The sequence below is a fragment of the Camelus dromedarius genome, chromosome 34, assembly GCF_036321535.1.
Source record: "Camelus dromedarius isolate mCamDro1 chromosome 34, mCamDro1.pat, whole genome shotgun sequence".
Classification (NCBI taxonomy): domain Eukaryota; kingdom Metazoa; phylum Chordata; class Mammalia; order Artiodactyla; family Camelidae; genus Camelus; species Camelus dromedarius.
The window spans coordinates 831,694-853,243 of NC_087469.1; the positions used below are offsets into that span (position 1 = coordinate 831,694).

The 21,550-nt window shown below is 36.0% G+C and overlaps 1 protein-coding gene across 3 annotated transcripts in view; it reads right to left on the reverse strand.

The window, feature by feature from the left end:
- Positions 1-21,550, reverse strand: part of CWF19L2 (CWF19 like cell cycle control factor 2) — a 100,825-nt gene that overhangs the window by 26,283 nt on the left and 52,992 nt on the right. For all 3 annotated transcript variants that reach the window (XM_031443778.2, XM_064482004.1, XM_064482003.1), the window contains exons 11-13: positions 14,807-14,923; positions 12,822-12,959; positions 507-719 (exon numbers count right to left, since the gene is read on the reverse strand). In XM_031443778.2, the coding sequence (XP_031299638.1) occupies positions 507-719; positions 12,822-12,959; positions 14,807-14,923 (468 nt within the window). The remainder of the gene's footprint in view (positions 1-506; positions 720-12,821; positions 12,960-14,806; positions 14,924-21,550) is intronic.

Here is a 21,550-nt window from a genome sequence, read left to right on the forward strand (position 1 = left end):
GCACACAGGGACTGCTGGATCCAATCCCCCATGGACACCAACGAACACATAAACTTCTTCAAATTATAAGATATTCTACGAAGAAACCAGAAAGTTCTCTGAGAAAGTAAGGGAAAAAGCTACTTTAGACTGAGGATCTCTGAAGTGATTTTAATACTGAGAATCAAGTACTAATCAAGAAAATAAGATCACACAGGTGGCAAATGGCAGAGCAAGAATCTGAATCCAGTTGGTCTGGTTCCGAAGTCCAGGGCCTAAAGCACCACTCAGTGCTGGCTCTCTATAGAGAAGAATTACACAGAACGTGAGCTTCACGTCATTTAGATATTTACACTTGCTCTAAAGAAGATTCTAAGAAATCACAGGAACTTAGAAAAGAAAATTATTTGAAACATAGAATAAGAGAAGACAGATTTCTTAGAATCTTACAAGAGTATGAAGAAAGAGGCAAATTTACATAAACCACTAAACCGTTTCCACAGAGCAATAAACGTTATACTTCTTACCTTGACACCTATTGCAACAATAAGGTGCTTGGGAAACCGAGAGCTGTCAAAACAATACAGACATTTTTCCATTTGTGCAGCAAGACTCCGGTGCTCTGCAATAGCTTTCTTCTTCTGACTCTCTTCCCCTTCACCAAAACACTCTCTCTCAGCTGCTTTGGAGACAAACATATCATCCAGAGTGTAATAGTCACCATCTGTTTTTCCCATAAACTGAAAAACCAAAATAACAGCAATGAGGAGAAGGTAGTGGTTAATTCAGAGTTTACTGTGCTGTGGCACACTGAAGCCATACTTGTAAGTTCTGTGATAAAACTCTTACATTTTAAAAAGAAAGAAAGAAAAAGAAAACATGATTAAAATGTGAATTTGATCTACAAGGGTCAACCCATCCTCATCATGACAGCTAAAGTTTACTGAGTATTTACTATGTACAATTCTATGCGATTTTATTGTTTTATATGCCTGTTAGGAGGGAACCATTATCATTTCTACTTAATAAACAAGGAAATCGAACCACAGAGAGGTTAAAAAAAAAAACAACTTTCACTTTAAAATTAGCATACACTCCACACAGCACATGAAACATTTTTCAGCTGTAACTCAAGGCACCATCTCCACACCGCCCCCAGCATAAAACTGTAGCCAGAGTGATGTTTTTAAGACAGAAATTTTATTTATTTATTTTATTTATGTCCCTGCTTAAAAATTCTCAAAGAGCTCTACACTGTGAACGGGATCAAGTTCAGACTGCTGTCTGGCCCACCGAGTCACAGGCACAGAGAGGTAAGGGTTAAAGGCTTGGGATGTACAGACAGAACAACCATGGTAAAATTCTATCTCCTCTCTGCACACCCTTGGGTACGTTATTTAATCTCTCTGTGATTTCTCTCTGTTTTATTGCCTCATGTTACAATGGTTCTAACAGTATTGTCCATCTAATAGGGTTATGTTGCTTAATCCTCATAGCACATGCCTGCCACACAACATGGACTCAGAAATTTGAGCCACTTCAGCCATGTCTGATCACGTCCCTAGTCAAACTCTACACCCTTGCCACCCTATTTCAGTCCCCAAAAGCACTATCACCCTCAGGCCTTGTACGCACTGCTCTCTGATCAATTCTGCCATTCCTACTCCTACTCAGTCTTTTAACCTGAGGCTTAGATTTAGCTGTCGCCTCCATGAAAGAACTTTCCTAGGTCGTCCAAGCTCCTTTAGTGCTGTACTGAGGGCCACACTGTTCCATGACAGTCATGCACTTCTCTTTTTCTTCCATTAGACTAAGTTCTAAGTTCTACTTAGTCTGCTAAATACCAAAAAGAGCACTACTCTTTCTTTATCATCAAGCAAAAGCAATAGAAAGATGCCTGGATCTTATCGGACATTTAAAAAGATATAGAGAAAGCCAGAGTGACCACATTCGTGTCAGATAAAGTAGATTTCAAAGCAAAGAACATTGTGAAGGATACAGAAGGTCATTCCGTAACGATAGAAGACTCATACCATCAAGAGGACAAAACAACCCTCAAGTGTATGCGTCTAGCAGCAGAGTTTCAAAATATATGAAGCAGAAACTTGACAGAACTGTAAGATAAACAGACAAACCCACAACTGTGGTCAGAAATTTAAAGGTTACTCTCTATAATTGATAAAAACAAGTAGAAAATAAACAGGCGCACAGAAGACTTGAAAAAACCATCAACTAATCTGATGTAACTGACACGGACAGGAAGCTTATCCGATACCAGCAGATGAACACTCCCCTCAGGTGCACAGAGCACGTTCACCCAGACAGGTGGCATTCTCAGCCATCACAGGAAGATTTAATAAGTTTAAAAGGATTCCAGTAACATGAATTATGTGCTCTGAAAACAGTGGAACTAATCTAAAAATCCCAAGAGAAGGATATTTGGGAAATTGCCAATTATTTGAATATTTAAAAACATACTTCCAAATAACTGATGGATCACCAAAAAAATTTTAAAAATAGAAAGTAGTTTGAACTATAATAAAACAAAAACACAACGTGTGAGAGTTTGTGGTATCCTGCAACAGAGGGGCAACTGCAGCTCTCAGCACCTGTGTCAGAAAACAAGACAGGCCTCAAACCAGTGACGTCGACGTCCACCTTAAGAAACTAGAAAAAGAGGAGAAAATAAAACTAAATGCAAGCAGAAGAAAATTTCTAAAATGTCATTATTGACAGAATCAGGTAGAAAGAATATTATTAGTATGATATTTCCTAGAGGACATTAGCTTCCTCGTCCATACTAGGAATTTATTTTCAGCCTCTACTTTTTCATTAATCCTTGTATACTTCTCTATTCTTTCAAGTTTGTCTATTTAAGTGCACTGCCCTGACTTATTCTAACTTCAGACCTTTATCTCAACCATAATATATTACATTTTGAAAAATATCAGAACGGGCCACTAAAACTTTTCACGAAAATAGTGACTAACCATATGCTAGGTATTAACAGAAACTTTAAGAATCCTCTTAGCCAAGTATTTCTACAATGCAGGAATTGGCATTCTCACTTGACAGATTAAAAAACTGAGGCTATTATCTTAATCAAAATCATATCAAATTATTAAGAGACAGAGCCAGGAATCACACACAGGTTGATCTGATTGTAAAACTGAGTGTCTGGCATACAGTGAGCCTCTCTCACTTAAAAAAACCATCATTAAAACACAGAGAAGGAATATTCTGAATACAGTCTATGAAGCAGAATAAGAATTAGAAGAAACCTTAAATTTCATCTAGAATAAACACACCCAAATATTAGCAGGCATAAAGGTAGAAACTGATCTGGTACAAGTGGTAGAAATGGTGATTTTAATCCCCACTTACATCAATGGACAGATCATCCAGACAGAAAATAAATGAGGAAACACTGGCTTTAAACAACACACTAGACTTGGTGAACTCCATAGATATATATAGAACATTCCCTCGGAAAAGAGAAGGAATCACTGATGTTGAAGGAGAGAATTAAGAAAAACTCATCTTAAGCACTGAAAGTGAAAGTGAATGTTTCTGATGCTGTAAGAAGCTTCAGAGATTTGACGGATCAGTAACCAAAACCCAGGACAGTTTTTAATTCCACATTCTTTTACTATCTAAGCAAATAAAAATAAATTTTAATGTTAGCTTTAACAGACAACTGGCAATGTTTTCTTTTCCTTAGATTTATTTCCATGTCAAAAGTCCTGGGAACATTATAAGCAATCTCTGTCACCCTTGCTTTGCTATATAGATAAGTTAACATTAAACTATCCAGAAGCACGGGGAAAGTGCTTTTTTTCATTTTAGTTTGTATAACACCTTTTTTTTTTTTTAAAGAAAATCTGTACTGGACTATTTTAAGTTTACTTTTCCAGTGTTTCCATCTTAACTTGCATATATATTATGCCAGGAGGCATAAATATCCTGACCCCTCCTGAAGTCTTTGATAGGAGAGGGACAATGATAGGAATTACAGACACAACTCAAGAGTATTTCCCAGTATGGTACTGGCTTATGTGTAACTCAATGTATTTGATATTCAAATTAACGCACCGATTACAGAAAAATGTTTCTTTTTTTAAAAAGGTGCTATTAATATTTTGGTATAGTTTTACTCAGGAAACATGTAACAGGAACTATATTCTAATCATGGTGTTTGTTAAGCATTTGAACTTCCAAAAATATCGTCACTATTTCTGAAATTTAAAAGCATATATAGTCAAGCCTTGATTTTGTACATTACAAATTAACCACACATTCCAGGCAACCTGACTCATCGTCTGACAGTCCTTATGAGCACACCTCTTCTATCGGATAAAGCCTGAATGACAATTTCTCTGTAGCTCAATGTGGTGACTACTACAAAATTTTTTAAAAGTGGTCTCTACTAGAACAAAATAGAGAAGGTTTACAATAAAAAGAATAATGACAAGAGATGAAAGACTGTGCTTGCTTTTAAAATAACATTGTTGCACAATCAAAACAAAAGGTATTAATGAGAACAACAGAAAACATCTGTTTATTTTCTATGCAGCTTAGTGTAATAGTGTAAAGGGAATTTTTATACTCAAGTCTCAAGTATGTGATTCTAGATATAAACTTTGCTGAATGCTATTATGTGCTAAGGCGTATACAATAAACAGTTAAGATACAATGGTGATGTCTCAAGAGGTCGATTTGGGAGCTGCTTGCCAAAAACTGACAGAACAGGGACACTGGCTCAGTATCTTAACTAGAAATTAAAAACTGAGAATTAAAAAAAAAAGATGCAATGGTGAGCAAAAGAAAACACGATCCCACTAATATGGAACTTACAGAGCAAGGGGAACAACTGGCATTATCTAAAGGATTGCTCACTAAAAAAGTCAAGTGAGGACTGTGATGACCACGTCAGATCCTAACAGAAGGGATGGAGTCAGGGAGGTGAAAAGCGTTTCCCTGAAAGAGTAATGATACAAGCGAGGTATATATGAATAGGAACAGGCAACCTGATGGCAAGGGGCCAAGCTGGCAAAACACAGCAGAAGTAGGATGTGCAAAAGAGTGCACGGTGGCAGAAAGCACAGCACATCTGAGGGGGTGAACGGAACGGAAGCCGTCATAGCTGGAACGGAGGAAGCAAAGCAAGAGAGCGAGATCTGAGATGAGGCTGGAGAGGGAGGGACTAGGCCTTCAAAGCCGCGTTAGGCCATGTTAAAGAATCTGGTATTTAACCTACCAGCGACCAAATGCCATTTGAAATGTTGTCACATAGTGGCCAAAGGATCAGATACACATTTGGGGGAAAAACAAAATAACTCGGCCTTCATAAAGGTAGCTAAGAACTGGAAGAAGCTAAGAAGGAATGCCAGCAGAGCAGTTAGGATGCATCCTCATGGTCCGGGCTAGAACGATGTCGGCAATGGGAATGAAGCAAAGCAGACTGGTCAGTAGTGGGAGGACACGACAGGCTGACAGATCTGATGTGCAAAATGAGGGAGAGAAAGGTCGCGCTTAGGACGACTAGCTTTCTGACCAAGGTAGATAGTAGTCCTTGTACTGATAAAGGCAAAACTGAAAATGAACTGGGTTCAGGAACCACAGGCAAGCTACTGAGTATCTCTGAGCAGCACTTTTTGTTTATTAAATGAGGTTAATAATATCAGTGCTGCCAGGTAATTATAAGCATCAGTGTATGTACAGAGCCTGACAAGTCCTCAAAAACCAGTAGTTACTATTCTCTTCTGGATCCTCCCAGAGCAGAGTTCTAAACCAGGGGCAACTTCTCTTACGAGGGGACACTTGGCAATGTCTGAGACATTTTTGGTTGTCACAGCGTGGCAGGCGTAGATGCTACCGGCATCTACTGGGTAGAGGCCAGGAATGCCGCTAAACACTACAATAAACAAACAATCCTCCTAAAACAAAGAGCTAGCCAGCCTAAACCGGCAGTCATGTCAAGGCTGAGGAACCCTGTTCCAAAGGAATTATGATTACATGATTGCAGGGAGTACAGTTACTTTGTATTCATTAATGATAACCACCACCCACATAAACTGGGGAGTTAAATTCAATTATTACTTAGATTCTGAGTAATCAAGCAAATAGTTTTGAAATTCAAGGCTGGAATTTCCAATGTTAGTGAATTAATAGCCTAAATACTCAGCATACAAAAATGTTAAATGTCTTCTAACCATGAAAGCTAATTTGTTTTCCATTTTGATGTTTAAATTAAAACAAGAACCTGAACTATAATAAACTGCCATCTTATAAAAAATCAGATACTCAGAAAAACTCTATGAAAACCAAAAGCATAATTTTGAAAAAACAATGGTTTGCAACAAATGTATTTAATTAGTATTGTATTATTATATAGGGATTATCAACAAGGAAAAACAGACTGCATTCTAATTTTCACAAAAGTATTTCAAGTTTTATGACAATTATTTAATGAAAATTTTGATCAAAACTGTAAAACAACCCTTCAAACATCAAGCCCTCAAATTTGTTGGAGAAAGATGAATTAGCTGATAAAATATAAATTTCATACAATTCTGGACTTTTTCTTTAAAAAATAAAAATGAATAGTTAAACTATTGAACCAGTATACTCAATTACCAGCCATTTTAAGCTTAACAGGTCAAAATCTGAGAGAACTGCCTATACTTGTCAAAAAAATCTCACCATGGTCAAGAATCAGGATCTGACCACATTGAGACACCAATGCACGTCCATTAGGACAGCTGCCGTCAAAAAGAAAAGAACAAAACAAAACAAACCAGAAAATAAGTACTGGTAAGAATATGAAGAAATTGGAAACCTCGTGCATTGCTCGTGGTAATGTAAAATGGTGCAGTCACTGTGGAGGACAGTTTGGTGGTTCTGCAGAGAGTCAAACAAAGAATTACCATACGATCCAGTAATTCTACATCTAGACAAATACTCAGGAAAATTGTAAGCGTGGACTTAAGAAGATACTTGTACACCACTGTTCACGGCAGCACTATTCACAAGAGTCAACAGGTGAAAACAATCCAAACTGCCATCAGGAGATAAATGAATTTCTTTAAAGTGATACACAGTGGGGTGTTTGTTACCTGGCCTTAACAAACGAGATTCTGACACATGCCACAGCATGGATGAACCCTGAAAACAGTACACTAAGTGAAATAACTCAGACACAAAAAGACAAATACTGTATGATCCCACTTATATAAAGTACCTAGAATAGGCAAATTCATGGAGACAGTAACAGAATACAGCTTACCAGGGGCTAAGGGAGATACAGCAGTGGGACAGGGAGTTACTGCTGCATGGTTACAGAGTTTCCGTTTGGGATAATGAAACACTTTTGGAAATGAACAGTGGTGATGGCTGCACAACACTGTGAATGCACTTAATGTCACTGAATCACACATTTTTTAAATGATTACAGTCTTAAATTTTATGTCATGTATATTTTATAACAAAAAAAGAAAGAAATGAGATCTAAACTAAAGAATGGTAAGTAAATTACTTTTCAGGTGTTCCCACCCCTAAGTGATGTTGAGAAAAACAAAAACTGTTTTCTTAAGCATTTTGGACTGGATTCAAGCCTACATCTTTTAGAAAATGAAAAAACTAAAGCAAAATTCATTTCATTCAGTTCCATGGAAAAGCAAAATATCACTTCTATCTTTTTAAGACACTCAAATATCAAATTTTCCATAGAGGATGTCACAGGAAAATATACATGATTTCACACTCTTGAATTAGCCTTTCAATCCAGAGCAAACTCTCCCCACATCAAAGCCTGTGAAATGGAAATGGCTACCATGAGAACTGAAACAAACCAAAGAGGTGACAATTTCAACATTCCTTACCTTCTTCTAATCACACCGTTAAGAAAGGTATGTCACTTAATCTCTCAAGATGTATTAATATTACAGTTTACTAAAAATTAAAAAAATGAAGGATTTAGGCTCTAGTGTATATTATGGAAATATATGGATTTTAAAGACTACTTCCATCAGAAAATATAGCAAGTCTTAACAGTCACAAACTCAGAAAAAATAAAACTATCAATAGAAGGACAAGCATCTTTTATTAGACAATAAAATCTTTTTTTTTTTTTAACAATTTAAGGTAAGGCCCTAATTACTTTGAGTCTTTCGCTTCCTATTCTTCTCTTGTACCTTCCATTTTCTCCCCTCCAGTTCATTTTTTTCATGCACTATCAGTACAAAAAAATAAAATTACTGTCTATGGTGCTAACAAAATTGAGGAAAGATTTACATAGATCTCATGAAGATGTGCCTAAGTTTACATTGCCAAGGAAACACTGACGTCTTAAATTTTAATTGGAAGAGTTTGTATTTAAAGAATGTTGGAGTTAACAGAACGTATTTTAAGAAAAAGCAAAGTACTTACTCTCAAATACCAATAAATAACACATGAAAATTGTACAAATTTAGGCAACAGTCAACAACTATCCACTAACCTGAGAATCCACAAGGCAATGCTGTTTAATGAAAAAAGCTGGACTAAGTTAAAAGTTGAGGCTTCTAGTGCAGCTTTTGCGACTGATTAGCTACGGAAATTTAGAAAAGATATTAAGCCTTGCATAAGCCATTTAATCCTCTTAGAGTTTTAGTTTCCTCATCAGTAAAATGTGGAAGGTTAAGCAAGATTAGTAAATTCCCTTCCTGTAATGGAATATTCTTTAGTTCTATGATTTCAAAGGAAGAAACTTCCAAAAAGAACTATACACTTATTATCTTCTAAGAAATCAGAACACACTGCGGTCTATATTCTAAGACACATATACGCAGCACGATAATAGATGTACAAATCTTTGTCAGGATATTCTTATTGTTCCCTTTTTTCATTAATTATGTAGTAAACATTCAGAAAAAAAAGTTTAAGTACAGAAAGTATTACAAAGCCAAAAACCATAATTCCTCTATCCAAATACAAAAATATAATCAAGTTTATATTTGGCATACCTTTCTTAACTCAGTTAAAAAAAGAGATGCTATCAAAGATTTAATGCTAAAATACAACTAGAAAGAAAATACTCCGAATTTCAGAATTTTTAAAAAAGGACAGACATTAATAAATAATACAACAATAATAAATAATCAACAGGGCAGAACCGAGTACTGACTAGAAGTACCATCAGAGTGGCTAGCCCACCTAAAACGCTTCCTGTCTCCCCAGTTCAGGTTGGGACAACTGGTGTTGCTCTCAAAAGACTTTCCACTTGTCTTTCACAATAATTTGCATATCCTTAATTACTATGTTTATTTTTCAAATTATTTATTGAATGCTTTTTTCTCACTAGGCTACAAACTGCTTAAAGGCAAGGATCATGCCTTCCTTATGTGCCCACAGCACACCGCACACACTGAAGGTGATCATTTAACAATGTGTTAATTGAAGAAACAAAAGGATCTTGATCTATATCAACTATTCCTGTTTACTTACCCCAGAGCCTTTTAAGATCCACTGTCCTTAGTAAGGAAAGAACCTAAACTCAAAGATAACTGCCATGAAAATATGTATCATTTAGATATCCCACACCAGGGATTGACAAACCACAGACCACAGCCCAAATCAGGCCATGTTTGTAAATGAAGTTCTGTGGGACTATAGCCATACCCATTAATTTACATATTGCCTACAACTGCTTTTGTAGCACAGTAGTAGAGTTCCTTCACAACAGAAAATTGAAAATATTTACTATCTTTCCTTTACAGAAAAAGTTTACCAACCTCTATCCTAGACTAATTCCTTTCACCTAATAAAAGAAGCAGCACAGAGTAATGAGCTTTCATGGTCTCTTCATGAAAATACTTAACACATCTGAACTCTACACCAATGATACTACTATCTCTAAAAATGCAGTAACGGCTATGTTAGTTCATAAACTTTCAAGAGTGAAGGGCAAGAATGTTTATCATGAATGGTGTTGGATTTTATAAATGCTTTTACTGTACCTACTGCAATGATCGTGTGGACCTTGTTTTACAGTCTATTGAGATGATGTATAACATTAATTGATTTTGGAAGCTAACCAATCTTGCATTTCTGGGATATATCTTCAGCCAACAATTAATAAAGAGAAACTTTTCCAACTTGATAATAAACATCTACAAAAAACTTACAGATAACATAATACTTAATAATGAGAACTAGATACTTGCCTCCTAAAATCGAGAACCAGGCAAAAATACCCTTTCTTACAACTCCTGTTCAGTGTCATACTGAAACTCATAGCTAATTCAAAAAGACAAGAAAAAGAGATGAAAGGTAGAAAGACGGTACTTGAAAAATAAAGTACAAAATAGTGTGGGGGAAAAAAAAAGGAGTGAAGGGATTAAGAACACTACTAAAAGAAACGTCAACACTCCCAACACTGTTTCGATGAGCTTCTAGTACTTCAAATTTTTAGCAGAGATGACTTTAATTGTTACAGATACAAAACAAGTTGCTACAATGCTATGGTTAATTATTAGCCATGATGTACAAAAATTACAATGTCAAATCAGCATTTCTATAGTAACCCGCAAGGCCATTAGCTCTACTGGCATATAGGTAGGGACTGGCATGACTTCATGTATTTTCTTAAAAGTTTTTCTTTTTCTATGAGAAATGATCTAATATGATTCAAGTCAAGATTCTACCTTCTGCTATCACACACAAATTAATCTTCAGCCAAAAAAAAAAAAACCAAAAAAGACATGAAAAAGTTAAAACAATTGACCGCAAAAAGGGAAATGGAATGGCACGTACTGCATTTCTTTAGCTGTTACAACCAAATTAACAGTCCACTAAATAATAAAAAGAAAATAATTTCTTTGAATAAAAACAACACCCTTGTCAAAAGTTTAACTACAGCAAATTTGACAGTACATAAATTGGTCAATCAATACTTTTTTCAAAAATCTGGATTTTATATGCATCAGTTGTACACTCAAAAGTTTGTCCAGTTTGTAGGTTTACTTACTGCTATCAATTCTGTCTGATTTCTGCCAAAAAATATTAGGTAATATCTAAAGCATATTTTTAAAACAGTTAACTATTTATTTATGAATAGTGTAAAAATGTAGAGGAAAAAACATTTATTGAGTGCCTCCTGTCTATACTAGCAGACATTTTATAAATGTATTTTAATAAGGATAACTTCATTTGACTATTTAATCCAAAATATGTCACTGTATAAAACTGGAATGTTATTTTGTATGTCAAAAATCTCTGTTGTAAGAGGGGCTTCAAGATGGCGGGATGGAAGGACATGGAGCTCACCCTCTCCTATGAACATCAAAAATGTATCTACATGTGGAAAGATTCCCACAGAATACCTACAGAGCCCTGGCAGGAGACTTGTACAACTGGAACTACAAGGAAAATCTTCATGAAATCAGGCAAGAGAAAAAGAAAGAAAAAAGAAATCAGGGTGGGACCATCTGTGGTCTATTGGGTGTTCAGGAGCATGTTGCTTAATTAAGGCTTATCTTGTGACCTAACATATGATCTATCCTGGAGAAGGTTCCATGTGCACTTGAGAAAAATACATACTCTATGTTTCTGTTGGATGAAATGTCCTGTATGTATCTACTAGGTCCACGTGGACTGAAGTGTAGTTGCAGACCATTGTTTCCTTATTGCCTTTCTATCTGGATGATGTGTCCACAGATGAAGTGGAGGATGGAAGTCCTCTAGTTTTACCATGTTATTGTCTATCGCTCTCTCCAGACCTGTTAGTATTTGCCCAATATACTTAGGTGCTAGGATATTAGGTGCATATATGTTTACAATCACTATTTCCTTTTGATGAATTGACTCTTTTATCATTACATAATGACCCCTTTTTGTCTCCAGTTATAGTTTTTGGCTTAGTCTGTTTTGTGTAATACAACTAAAAGTCTAAACGGTATTCAGTAAAAAGGCTCCCTTCTGTCCTTCGGATACCTGGGTTCAAATTCCCACCAACAAAAAGTAACCAATGGTGTCATAATCAAAGACGTGCAATTTTTCTGTAAAGCGCCAGACAGCAAATATTTTCAGCTTTGTAGGCTATAAAGTCTGTCAGCTCGGCAGTTATAAAGTGGAGACAGCCTTGGACGACATGTAAATGGAAGTACATAGTTGTCCAATACAATTTTATTTGTAAATATAGGCAGTGAGCTGAATTTTTCCAGTGGGGTCAAACCCTGTTATAGAGCTAAGTTTAAATATGTCTTTTTCATAAAAAATGTTAATGGTAGTGCTTGAAAGGAACTGCGATGGAAGGGCTTCGCAGCAAGGATGCTATTTGAAGTAAAACTTTGTCCTTCTACTGTGAAATATTGATATACATCTTCAAAAATTATTAAACGTTCATATAAATAGACCAGAGATTACCCCAGATGCCTTCTCTATAACCTATAGAATATTACTCCAAATGTACACCTGATGGCATAATATGAAGAACCAGAGGAACATCGAGACAAAACAGACTGGTAACCTACCTAGCAGCATGTTGTCAACATTAAAGTCTGGCCCCAATGTTTTCTTTAAATGGTAGGCCAAATATATAATTAACATTTTCATGGAATACATTTACAAAAATAATAAACCAGGGTTCTTATTTCTAAAAAAACTAAATCCCCAAAATATACTGCCCAATTAAATCAATTTCAAAATGCATGTTTCCAGTATGTTTTACAAAGGATTTAATTTAATAAAACAAATCACAATCAGAAAAAAAAAAAAAACCCAGCTCTCTTTGAAAAGTAGATCATTGAAGACTGAATAACAACCAGCTTCTCAAAATTCAGAAGTATTCTAGGAATATATCTTACCTTAGATGCCATTCTCATAAAAAGTTTGTTTTGATTTTCTGCTGTTCCCATCTTTTCGTTCTTGACTAAATCATTTAGGCTTAGATTATCATCATCATGAAAGTATCTGACCCTTTCTTTTTCCTCGTGGGTTGAAGCCTACAACAAAATGAACATTATCAGTTTAGTGAAAACATGAGTCTCCGAAGTATTTTAATGAATTACCTATAAATCTGATATTAAATGTAAAGACCCCACTATGTATCACAATCTTTCTTTCCAGTTTGTCCCTATTCTTTCTGCTTCCACGTGGAGAATTTCCATTAGAATAACACTCCCCACCTCTTCTCCCCCTTTACCCTTCTCTTCCCCGGCATGACAGTATCTGATTTCCGAGTTTTGGGGCAAAACTGCTTTATGCCTTCTTCTCTTCTCTGCTCGTTCCCTCTTTGTGGAAGAATTCCCTGCCACTGGGGAGGAAATACAGCAGGTATCCAGAGGTCGGGTAAACATATCAAAAACAGAAGTGAAGTATTAACAAATCAACTTCAGACAGCTCTATCAGAAACGAAATTGATGTTCTGATTCTCATCTAAATCAATCCTGGGTTTTCCTATCAGTTGCTTCCATATCTACATGTGAACAATATTTATTTCCTTCCAAAGCAAGTCTCCCCAACACTGTCCTCACATTCCCTTATCCAGATAAAACTTGCCCTTCATTTCTTTGTGATCTTCGGAACCATGTTCCCAATATTTTTTCCCAACATCACTGTTCCTGTCTTCACTAGCTTAAATCTCACATTCCATGACTTCAGTCACTCCCTGGCTCCAGGCACCTCTCTGGCCCTCTTACCCTTTCATTACACTCAAAAAGCAAACCTCATTCCTGAATTAATGTGTCTATCCTCTTTACTCTTATACCTAGATTACTCAGTAGTAAGCAATTCAAAAAGAGCACTCAATGCCATCTGGCAGTGCAGCTGTGACTCCCCAGCCAGCTCTGTCATCTCATACAGCCCAGACCTTTACTGTTCCCCTGCCCCATCTCCCCTCCAAACCCCTAAGACCTCCCATTTCATTAGAAGAGGTATCTACCCCACTTCTATTTGCTGAACAAATCAATTACCATCCCTAACAGCACAGGCACTCAACAGGCAGATAATAAACACTTGACAGAAAAATTCTAAATGAACAAATCTTCTGTGAACCCAATTACCGCTTGTATGATCTTGCAAATTTAAAACAAAAAACCTAACTTGGGAAAACTCAGTATGTTGTTTTTGCCATTTTAAGAGCCTCAAGGTAGTGCTAAAAACTAACTACTGCAGCTGGAAGATGGAAAAGAAAATTAGGTTTATAAAGGATCACAGCAACTACATAATTAAGACATTGCTGTATACGGATACCCCATCACCAAGTCTCAAATTTCCTAGCACAGATGTGCTAGGTCTGTGACACCAAGGTTTCCCCTAAGAGCTACGATAAGCATGTGGAAACAAAAAAAAAAGCTAGAAACAACATCAAAGAAATAGACGCTAAAATTAAAATTGCCTTAAATATTCAATGTTCACAATTATTTGAAAACTGTAGTTGAATTAGATTTCATTTTGTAAAAGGCAAAGGGATGTAACTAAGAATAAAAGTAGTAACATTACTTACTACTTTCTAATGTTTTATGCTAAAGCTACATTTCAGAAAATATTCTGAAATATAGTTGACCTTTGAACAATGCAGAGATTCGGGGCACCGACCCCCATGCAGTTGAAAATCTGAGTGTAAATTCAGAGCCAGTCCCCCACATCTACTGCTCAACAACCACAAATTCAAACCACCACAGACTGCGCAGCACCACAGTATGTAACTCACTGACAAAATTCCGTCCTGTGAGCACATCTGTGCAACTCAAATTCATGTTGTTCAAGGGTCAGCTGCTGATGCAAAGAAAGCCCGAAGGGAAAGAAAGGATTTCTGAATTAATAAACAAAAGACGTATGTTAAACATACAATCTGTCTCTTCCTTCTTCCTCCTTTGGATTCCAGATGTTTTCCTGGTGTAGTCACCGGCCACACTCTTCCAGACTGATCTGTTCTGACAAGGACCACTTCTTGCTTGTCTTCATTCTACGGAAAGATTAGAGGTAACTTCTGAAATTATTGAAAAGAGTACTGAATGCTTATATTTCTAACCCAAAAACATAAAAACGATTCTGCTTTCACATGATATTATGGATTATCTTAAGTCTCCTAGACTTTCATTATCCACTGTAACAGAAAGTCACCATAATCTTTTCTGGGAAACAGTGGGAAAAAATATCCAAAGTTTATTTTATTTTTTACAAGAGCGGAAGGGTATAACTCAAGTGGTAGAGCGCATGCTTAGCATGCACGAGGTCCCGGGTTCAATACCCAAGTACCTCCATTAAAATAAAAAAAAATCTTTTAAACTAATAATAATAAAAGAGCAATCATAGGAGCAAAATTCAAATATAGCTTTCTTCTAGGCAATAGTAAAAGATGACAAAGCACCAATGTTCAAACAGGCATTGTATGAGATGCCCATCACTTATGCAGGAGATGTGCTTAATGAATGTACCTTCCATTATAAAGATCCTACTAAAATGTGAAAGCAATTAGATGACAGAACAAACTTGTTAAGTTAACTATTGTAATGATATCCCACACAACTTCTGTTCTTTCCATTAACAGCCCTTGAATGCTTTTCACTTCTCTGACTCTTCAGAAGTTATATCCCACATACTTTTAATGCACAATACTGTTCCTATGAACTTTTAGTCAAACATACACCTGGTACAGTACAGGATAAGAGTAAACTTTATTCTATGATGAAAACAGAATTTTATTGAAAAGGTTCTAATAAAGAATTACATAAATAATATTAGATAACTACTTCATTAAAAATCAGTTTGAAACAAGACCAAGCAAGTTATTCACATTTCAATTTACTTCTCCAATCAGAATTAATTATTAAAAATCAATTTCAGTCCCATTTAATAGAGATTTGGTTCCCTCTTGAAATGGAAGAAAAAAATGCATACCAATTATTGATCTTACATTCACACACAATACTAAATGGATAGTAAAAATTATCACCACTACTTCTCTTTAATTAATCAATTAGCATTAATTAATGAAGTATCATATTTTAAAGGGTATCTCTATTTACTCTCTTACCGGATAACAGAGATCGGCAACACATAATAATCTGGCTTCCAAGTTTATCATACTGCTAAGCTGATCTCCCCAAGGATTTTCAAATTACTAAATCTAATAGATACTTATCAACTGCTACATCCTTTGATTTAAAAGCATTTGATCTCTTTACTATATTCCTAGCCTGAAACTCTTCTTATTCCACTTTTAAATACTCTATTCTTTCCTGGTTCTGCCTTACCACTCTGACCCATTCATTCTTTCATTCAGTATTTTTTAAAGTGCTGACCTTACATAGTAACTAAAAGAAAGGTCGTCCCTGCCTACAATAAGCGTATACCCTGTGGGAGAACTATTCTCTACATGACTATCAGTATAAATTCAATTTCACTTTCTCTTCCATTTCGAGCTATCCTTCAAATGCTGATGTTTCCAGGGTTCCCTGGTTTCCATCCTTCCAGCCCAAAACCTAATTATCATTCATATTGCAAAGAAAATTACTGTGTTGAACACAAATGTAAAAACTTACAGAAACCCCACATCACCTAGATCAATACCCTTAAAGTTCTCTATGCTAATTTCTCTATTCCATGAATAAATCGATCAAAACTCAACACGGAAAATGTATTTTATCAAGATCACACAGCAAGTAAATACCAGAATCAGAACTGAAAAAAAAAATAAAGTGTGGCCCACAGACCCGCTCAGTCTGAGAACAACCAGCCATGAAATATTTGTTAACAGCTCATGATGAATTAAGTACAAAAATTGAGTATTTATAAAACTTTTCTAGCAATCTTAGAGTAATTTTATGTTGGTTCAATCTACATAGGAATTTAGACCTATAGTTTATAGTATCTATTTCATTTTTCTATAATTTTTATTGCATTTTACAAAATTATTATTCCATGATAGACTGGAAAACTAAAAGGAAAAATAAACTCACTCTGATCCCACACCACAGTCAGAGAAACACTCTACTGGAGAGTGGAACCTTAAGTAACACAGTGTACAAGGCCTTCAAATTCAAGGACCAAGGCCTTCCTCAAATTTACTTCTTTTCCAGCTCTTTACAATTATTGTAAACTTTCTGTACATTTTAATTCCTAAATAATTTTAGGCATATTTGTACTGCTAGGCCACAATCTTTTCAATAACTATTTGTCTGTTTACAGTTATCCTGTCTTTGCCTCTTTTCCAGGTCAAACACCAAGCTGTACACGACTTGGTACCTACAGTACTTGGCACAGAGTGAAAAACAAAACCAAAAAACCAGTGGGTACTTAATAAATGACTGACAAGTAGAATTAACAAGCTGGTACCTCCTCAGACAGACTAATTATACTCCCAAAGCCGTTCCTGCTACTTTCCCCTTCTCCTTACTTTTCTACGTTCTGTTCCTCGGGCATGCCAATACAAGGGCACTAAATTTTCCTACTTTGGGTGGCCAAGACAGACATACTGATAAGACTAGAAATATGCAGTAAGTTCCATATTTGCTACTACATTAACACAGAATACAGCGCTTATTTAAGAATCTATGTCAGGGTCAATAACTATGGCCCACAGGCCAAATCCAGCCTGCTGCTTATTTTTGGTTGGCCTACAAGGTAAGAATGACTGATATACTATCAAATAGTTGGGGCAAAATGCAAGGAATAGTGTTTCATGACAAACGAAAATTATATGCAATTCTAATTTTAGTGGCCACAAAGTTTCATTGGAATATAGCCAAGCTCACTCTTTTCTGTATTGGCTACATCTGCTTCATGCTGTTGTCGCATAAGTAGTTGTGACACACACTGGAGAGCCACAAAGGCTAAAATAGTCACTGTTTGGTCTGTAGAGAAAAAGTCTGCCAACCTTTGATCTATATTATGCTTCTGCTGATACAAGTACAGTTGCCCCTTGAACAACACAGGTTTTAATTGCATGGGTCTACCTCCAGGCAGTCTTTTCAATAAACGTACAGTCGGCCCTCCATATCCATGGTTCTGCATCCATGGTTCGACCAACAGCAGATCACAGACTTAATACACAATCCATAGTTGCTGAATCTGCTGATGTGGAACCCAAGGATGCAAAGGAACGACTATGGGACTTGAGCACACCCAGATTTTAATATTTGGGGCAGGTCCTGGACCAGTCCCACGTGGATACCAAGGGATAACCGTAATTCAAAAATCATTTAATGATTCTTTGTACTAGCAAGATAAAAATGTGCAATTGCCTGATAGTACAGTTTGCCCTCTGTATTCTTAGGTTCCACGGTCTCGGATTCAACCAACCATGGAACCAAAGTATTCAAAAAAAAATTGGGGGGGTAAGTTCTAAAAATCAAAACTTGACTTTGCTGCACTGGCAATTATGTACATAGCATTTACATTGTATTTACAACTATTTAGACAGCATGTATATTGCATTAGATATCATAAGTAATTTACAGATGCTTTAAAGTATACAGGAGGATGAGAGTAAATTATATGTAAAGTACTACACCCTTTATATAAGGGACTTAAGGATCTTCAAATTTTGGTACATGTGGGAGTCCTGAAACCAAACGCACTTGGACATTGAGGGACAAATGCATTATAAACAGATCCATGTTGTAACAACAGGGTAAGAGGATGGGATCCAGTGTTCATTAATTTTGTTAAAATGCCTGACTTCCATTTCTGGCCATAATAGTCATAACAAACAAACAAACAAAAGATATAACCTACCACTGTTAAAAAAAAAACTAGACAACAGAGCAAGCAACCATTTTCAGACATTGGACACCAGCCAGTGAACTGCGATCCCTGAGAAAAGGAAACAAGCTAAGCCCTAGGACTGCCACAGCTTTCTACCAAGAGACAGCATTACAGTCCAGAGGGCAGGCCGACAGAACCTGAACAGAGGTCAGCTTCCTCATTGACTGAACTAGAATACATTTTAGCAAACCATTGGAAGTGAGAGGAGATACAGCCATGAAAATTAAGCAAACAACAATAAAAATGAAGCAAATATTAATACCAACTAAGAACAAACATTTTTACATAAAACAAACATAATCATTATACAGTTTTGCTTAGCAGTGTCTATGTACAGAATCAAGAGATAACTTTGTTTAGAAATATAAAAGTAAAAGCCAGAAGAAAAACCTGAGAACTAAAAGTGGTTGCTTCCAGGACTGGGCTAGGTCTGTCTGGAAAGGTGCTCAGCATCACTATACATCAGAGAAATGCCGATTAAACCACAGTGAGACACCACCTCACACCTGTCAGGATGGCTGTCCTCAAAAAGACCACAAATAACAAACACTGCGAGGATCTGGAGAAAAGGGAACCCTGCACACTGCTGATGGGAATGGAAACTGGTGCAGTCACTGTGGAAAACAGTATGGAGGTTCCACAAAAACTAAAAGCAGAATTACCATATGATCCAGCAATTCCACTCCTGGGTATCTATCTGAAGAAAATGAAAACACAAACTTAAAAAGATTCTTGCACCCTAATGTTCACAGCAGCATTATTTACAATAACCAAGATATGAACACAATTTAAGTATCCATCAATAGATGGTATATATAATGGAATACTACTCAGCCCTAAAAAGGAAATGAAATGTTGCCTTTTGCAACAATATGAATGAATTTGGAGAATATTTTTCCTCATGAAATCAGATAAAAAAAGATAAATACTGTATGTTATCCCTTATGTGTGGAATCTAAAAAATAGAAGAAATTAGTGAATAACAAAAAAGAAGACTCACAGATATATACAATAAATGAGAGGTTACCTGTTAGGAGAGCAAGTGGGGAAGAGCAAGATAGGCGTGGGGAATTAAGAAGTACAAATACTATGCAATATAAATAAGCTACAAAGATACATTGCACAGCACAGGGAAAATAGCCAATATTTTATAACTGTAAGTGGAGTATAATCTTTAAAAATTGTGAATCACCTGAAATTTACATAACATTATAAATTAACTATACCTCAGTACAAAAATTAATAAAATGAAAAAAAAAAAAGAAAAAGGAAAATGCATACACTGTTTTGATTCAAAGCCACTATTAAAAAGCCTAAATGTTAGAAAGCCTTTTCTAGGATTTTGGTAATAAAGGAAAACTTCCACTAGACCAGACTTTCCCACCAGTTTGGTATTCTGCAAGTTTGTCATCACTGACATCGGTTTCCATTTTTACCTTTTAAAATTTCAAGAAATAAGCAGTTATTATTGATCTTAATATTTTCATGATTTCTGAACAATCTCTAGTGGACCTCTAATTATGTCACAGGAAACAGGATGTTCACTTCATACAAGTACCTAGCCAAGGCAGTGAGTAGACCTCATACCAAACTACATCCGCAGAGATGTGTATCCTGGCTCAAGGCTATTTTTTAATTTGCACACAGGCATTCACATGACTGCATCTGCTCAAAGGAAGTACCATTTTCTAATCCCATAAAGCACCAGATGGGCCCACAGCAGCATTAGTTATGTCTTCTCTTTTCAATTCTTACTGCTGTTTACTTGTGTCCTCTTCCTATTTTTCCCCTTTGATCAGATTACCTAGAGGCTTATCTATTTTATCAGTTTTTTTTTTTTGGAGAATGAACTCTTGGTGTTTATATAATTTCTATGAATTTTTGGTTTTCTACTTCTGTAACTTCAGCTTTCATCTGTCCTTCGTATCTCATATCTACTTTTTGACATGTTTTCTCTTATCTCTCTTGTTGAGTGACTGGCTAAGGCCGCAGGCAGCACAGTGTGGGCTCTGGAGCCAGAGTGCCCATGTTCCAATCCCGCCTCGTTACATAACCTTGCAATTTATTTAACTACTTCCAGTTCCCTCATTTGTAACATAAACAAAATAATAAGATGTTTTCAGAATCAAATAAATTAATACATGTTATGTATTTAGAACAATGTCCAGATATAAAGTAGTTAATCAATAAATACCATATATATATTTTTTAGTTACCTTTCATTTAGTAAATTCTTTCCTTATTTGACTGAGTCCTACCTAGGAGTTATCCCATTTCATTTCAAAAATTCCTAGAATGTTGTTTCTTAATATTACCTGTTTTTATTTCATTTCTGCCTCATTTTGTTTCATCATCTTATTCTTCTTAGGAATATTAATATTATTCAGTTATCTAAACTAAAGCTACGTAATATACTTAATTTAAAAGTCATTTTAAGACTGCACTATCACGTTAAATTTACTGGCATTAAGTATTTATATCCCAATTTTTTTAAAACTATCTTTCTCAGGGAAACCTAATGTTTTCTGGCATTCTGTTGTGCAAGCTTATCTTAAATTTTTTTTTTTCTTCTCTTTCCTCCCATCTCTCTGCCTAGTCTTACTCTTCACTAATTGTCAGTTGTGACACTGTCTTCACTCGGTCCATCGGGATTCACCGTATCTCTCACAGTGACATTGGGGGTGTATCACACAGCACAAATAACGGCTACAAGGTGTCTGCTTCCTCTACACTGTCCATCGTGAACAACTTCCTGTGAGTTGTAGGGAAGGAAAATTCTTCCTCTAACATTCTAGGTACTTTTGGCCAGTCTAACAACTGGCAT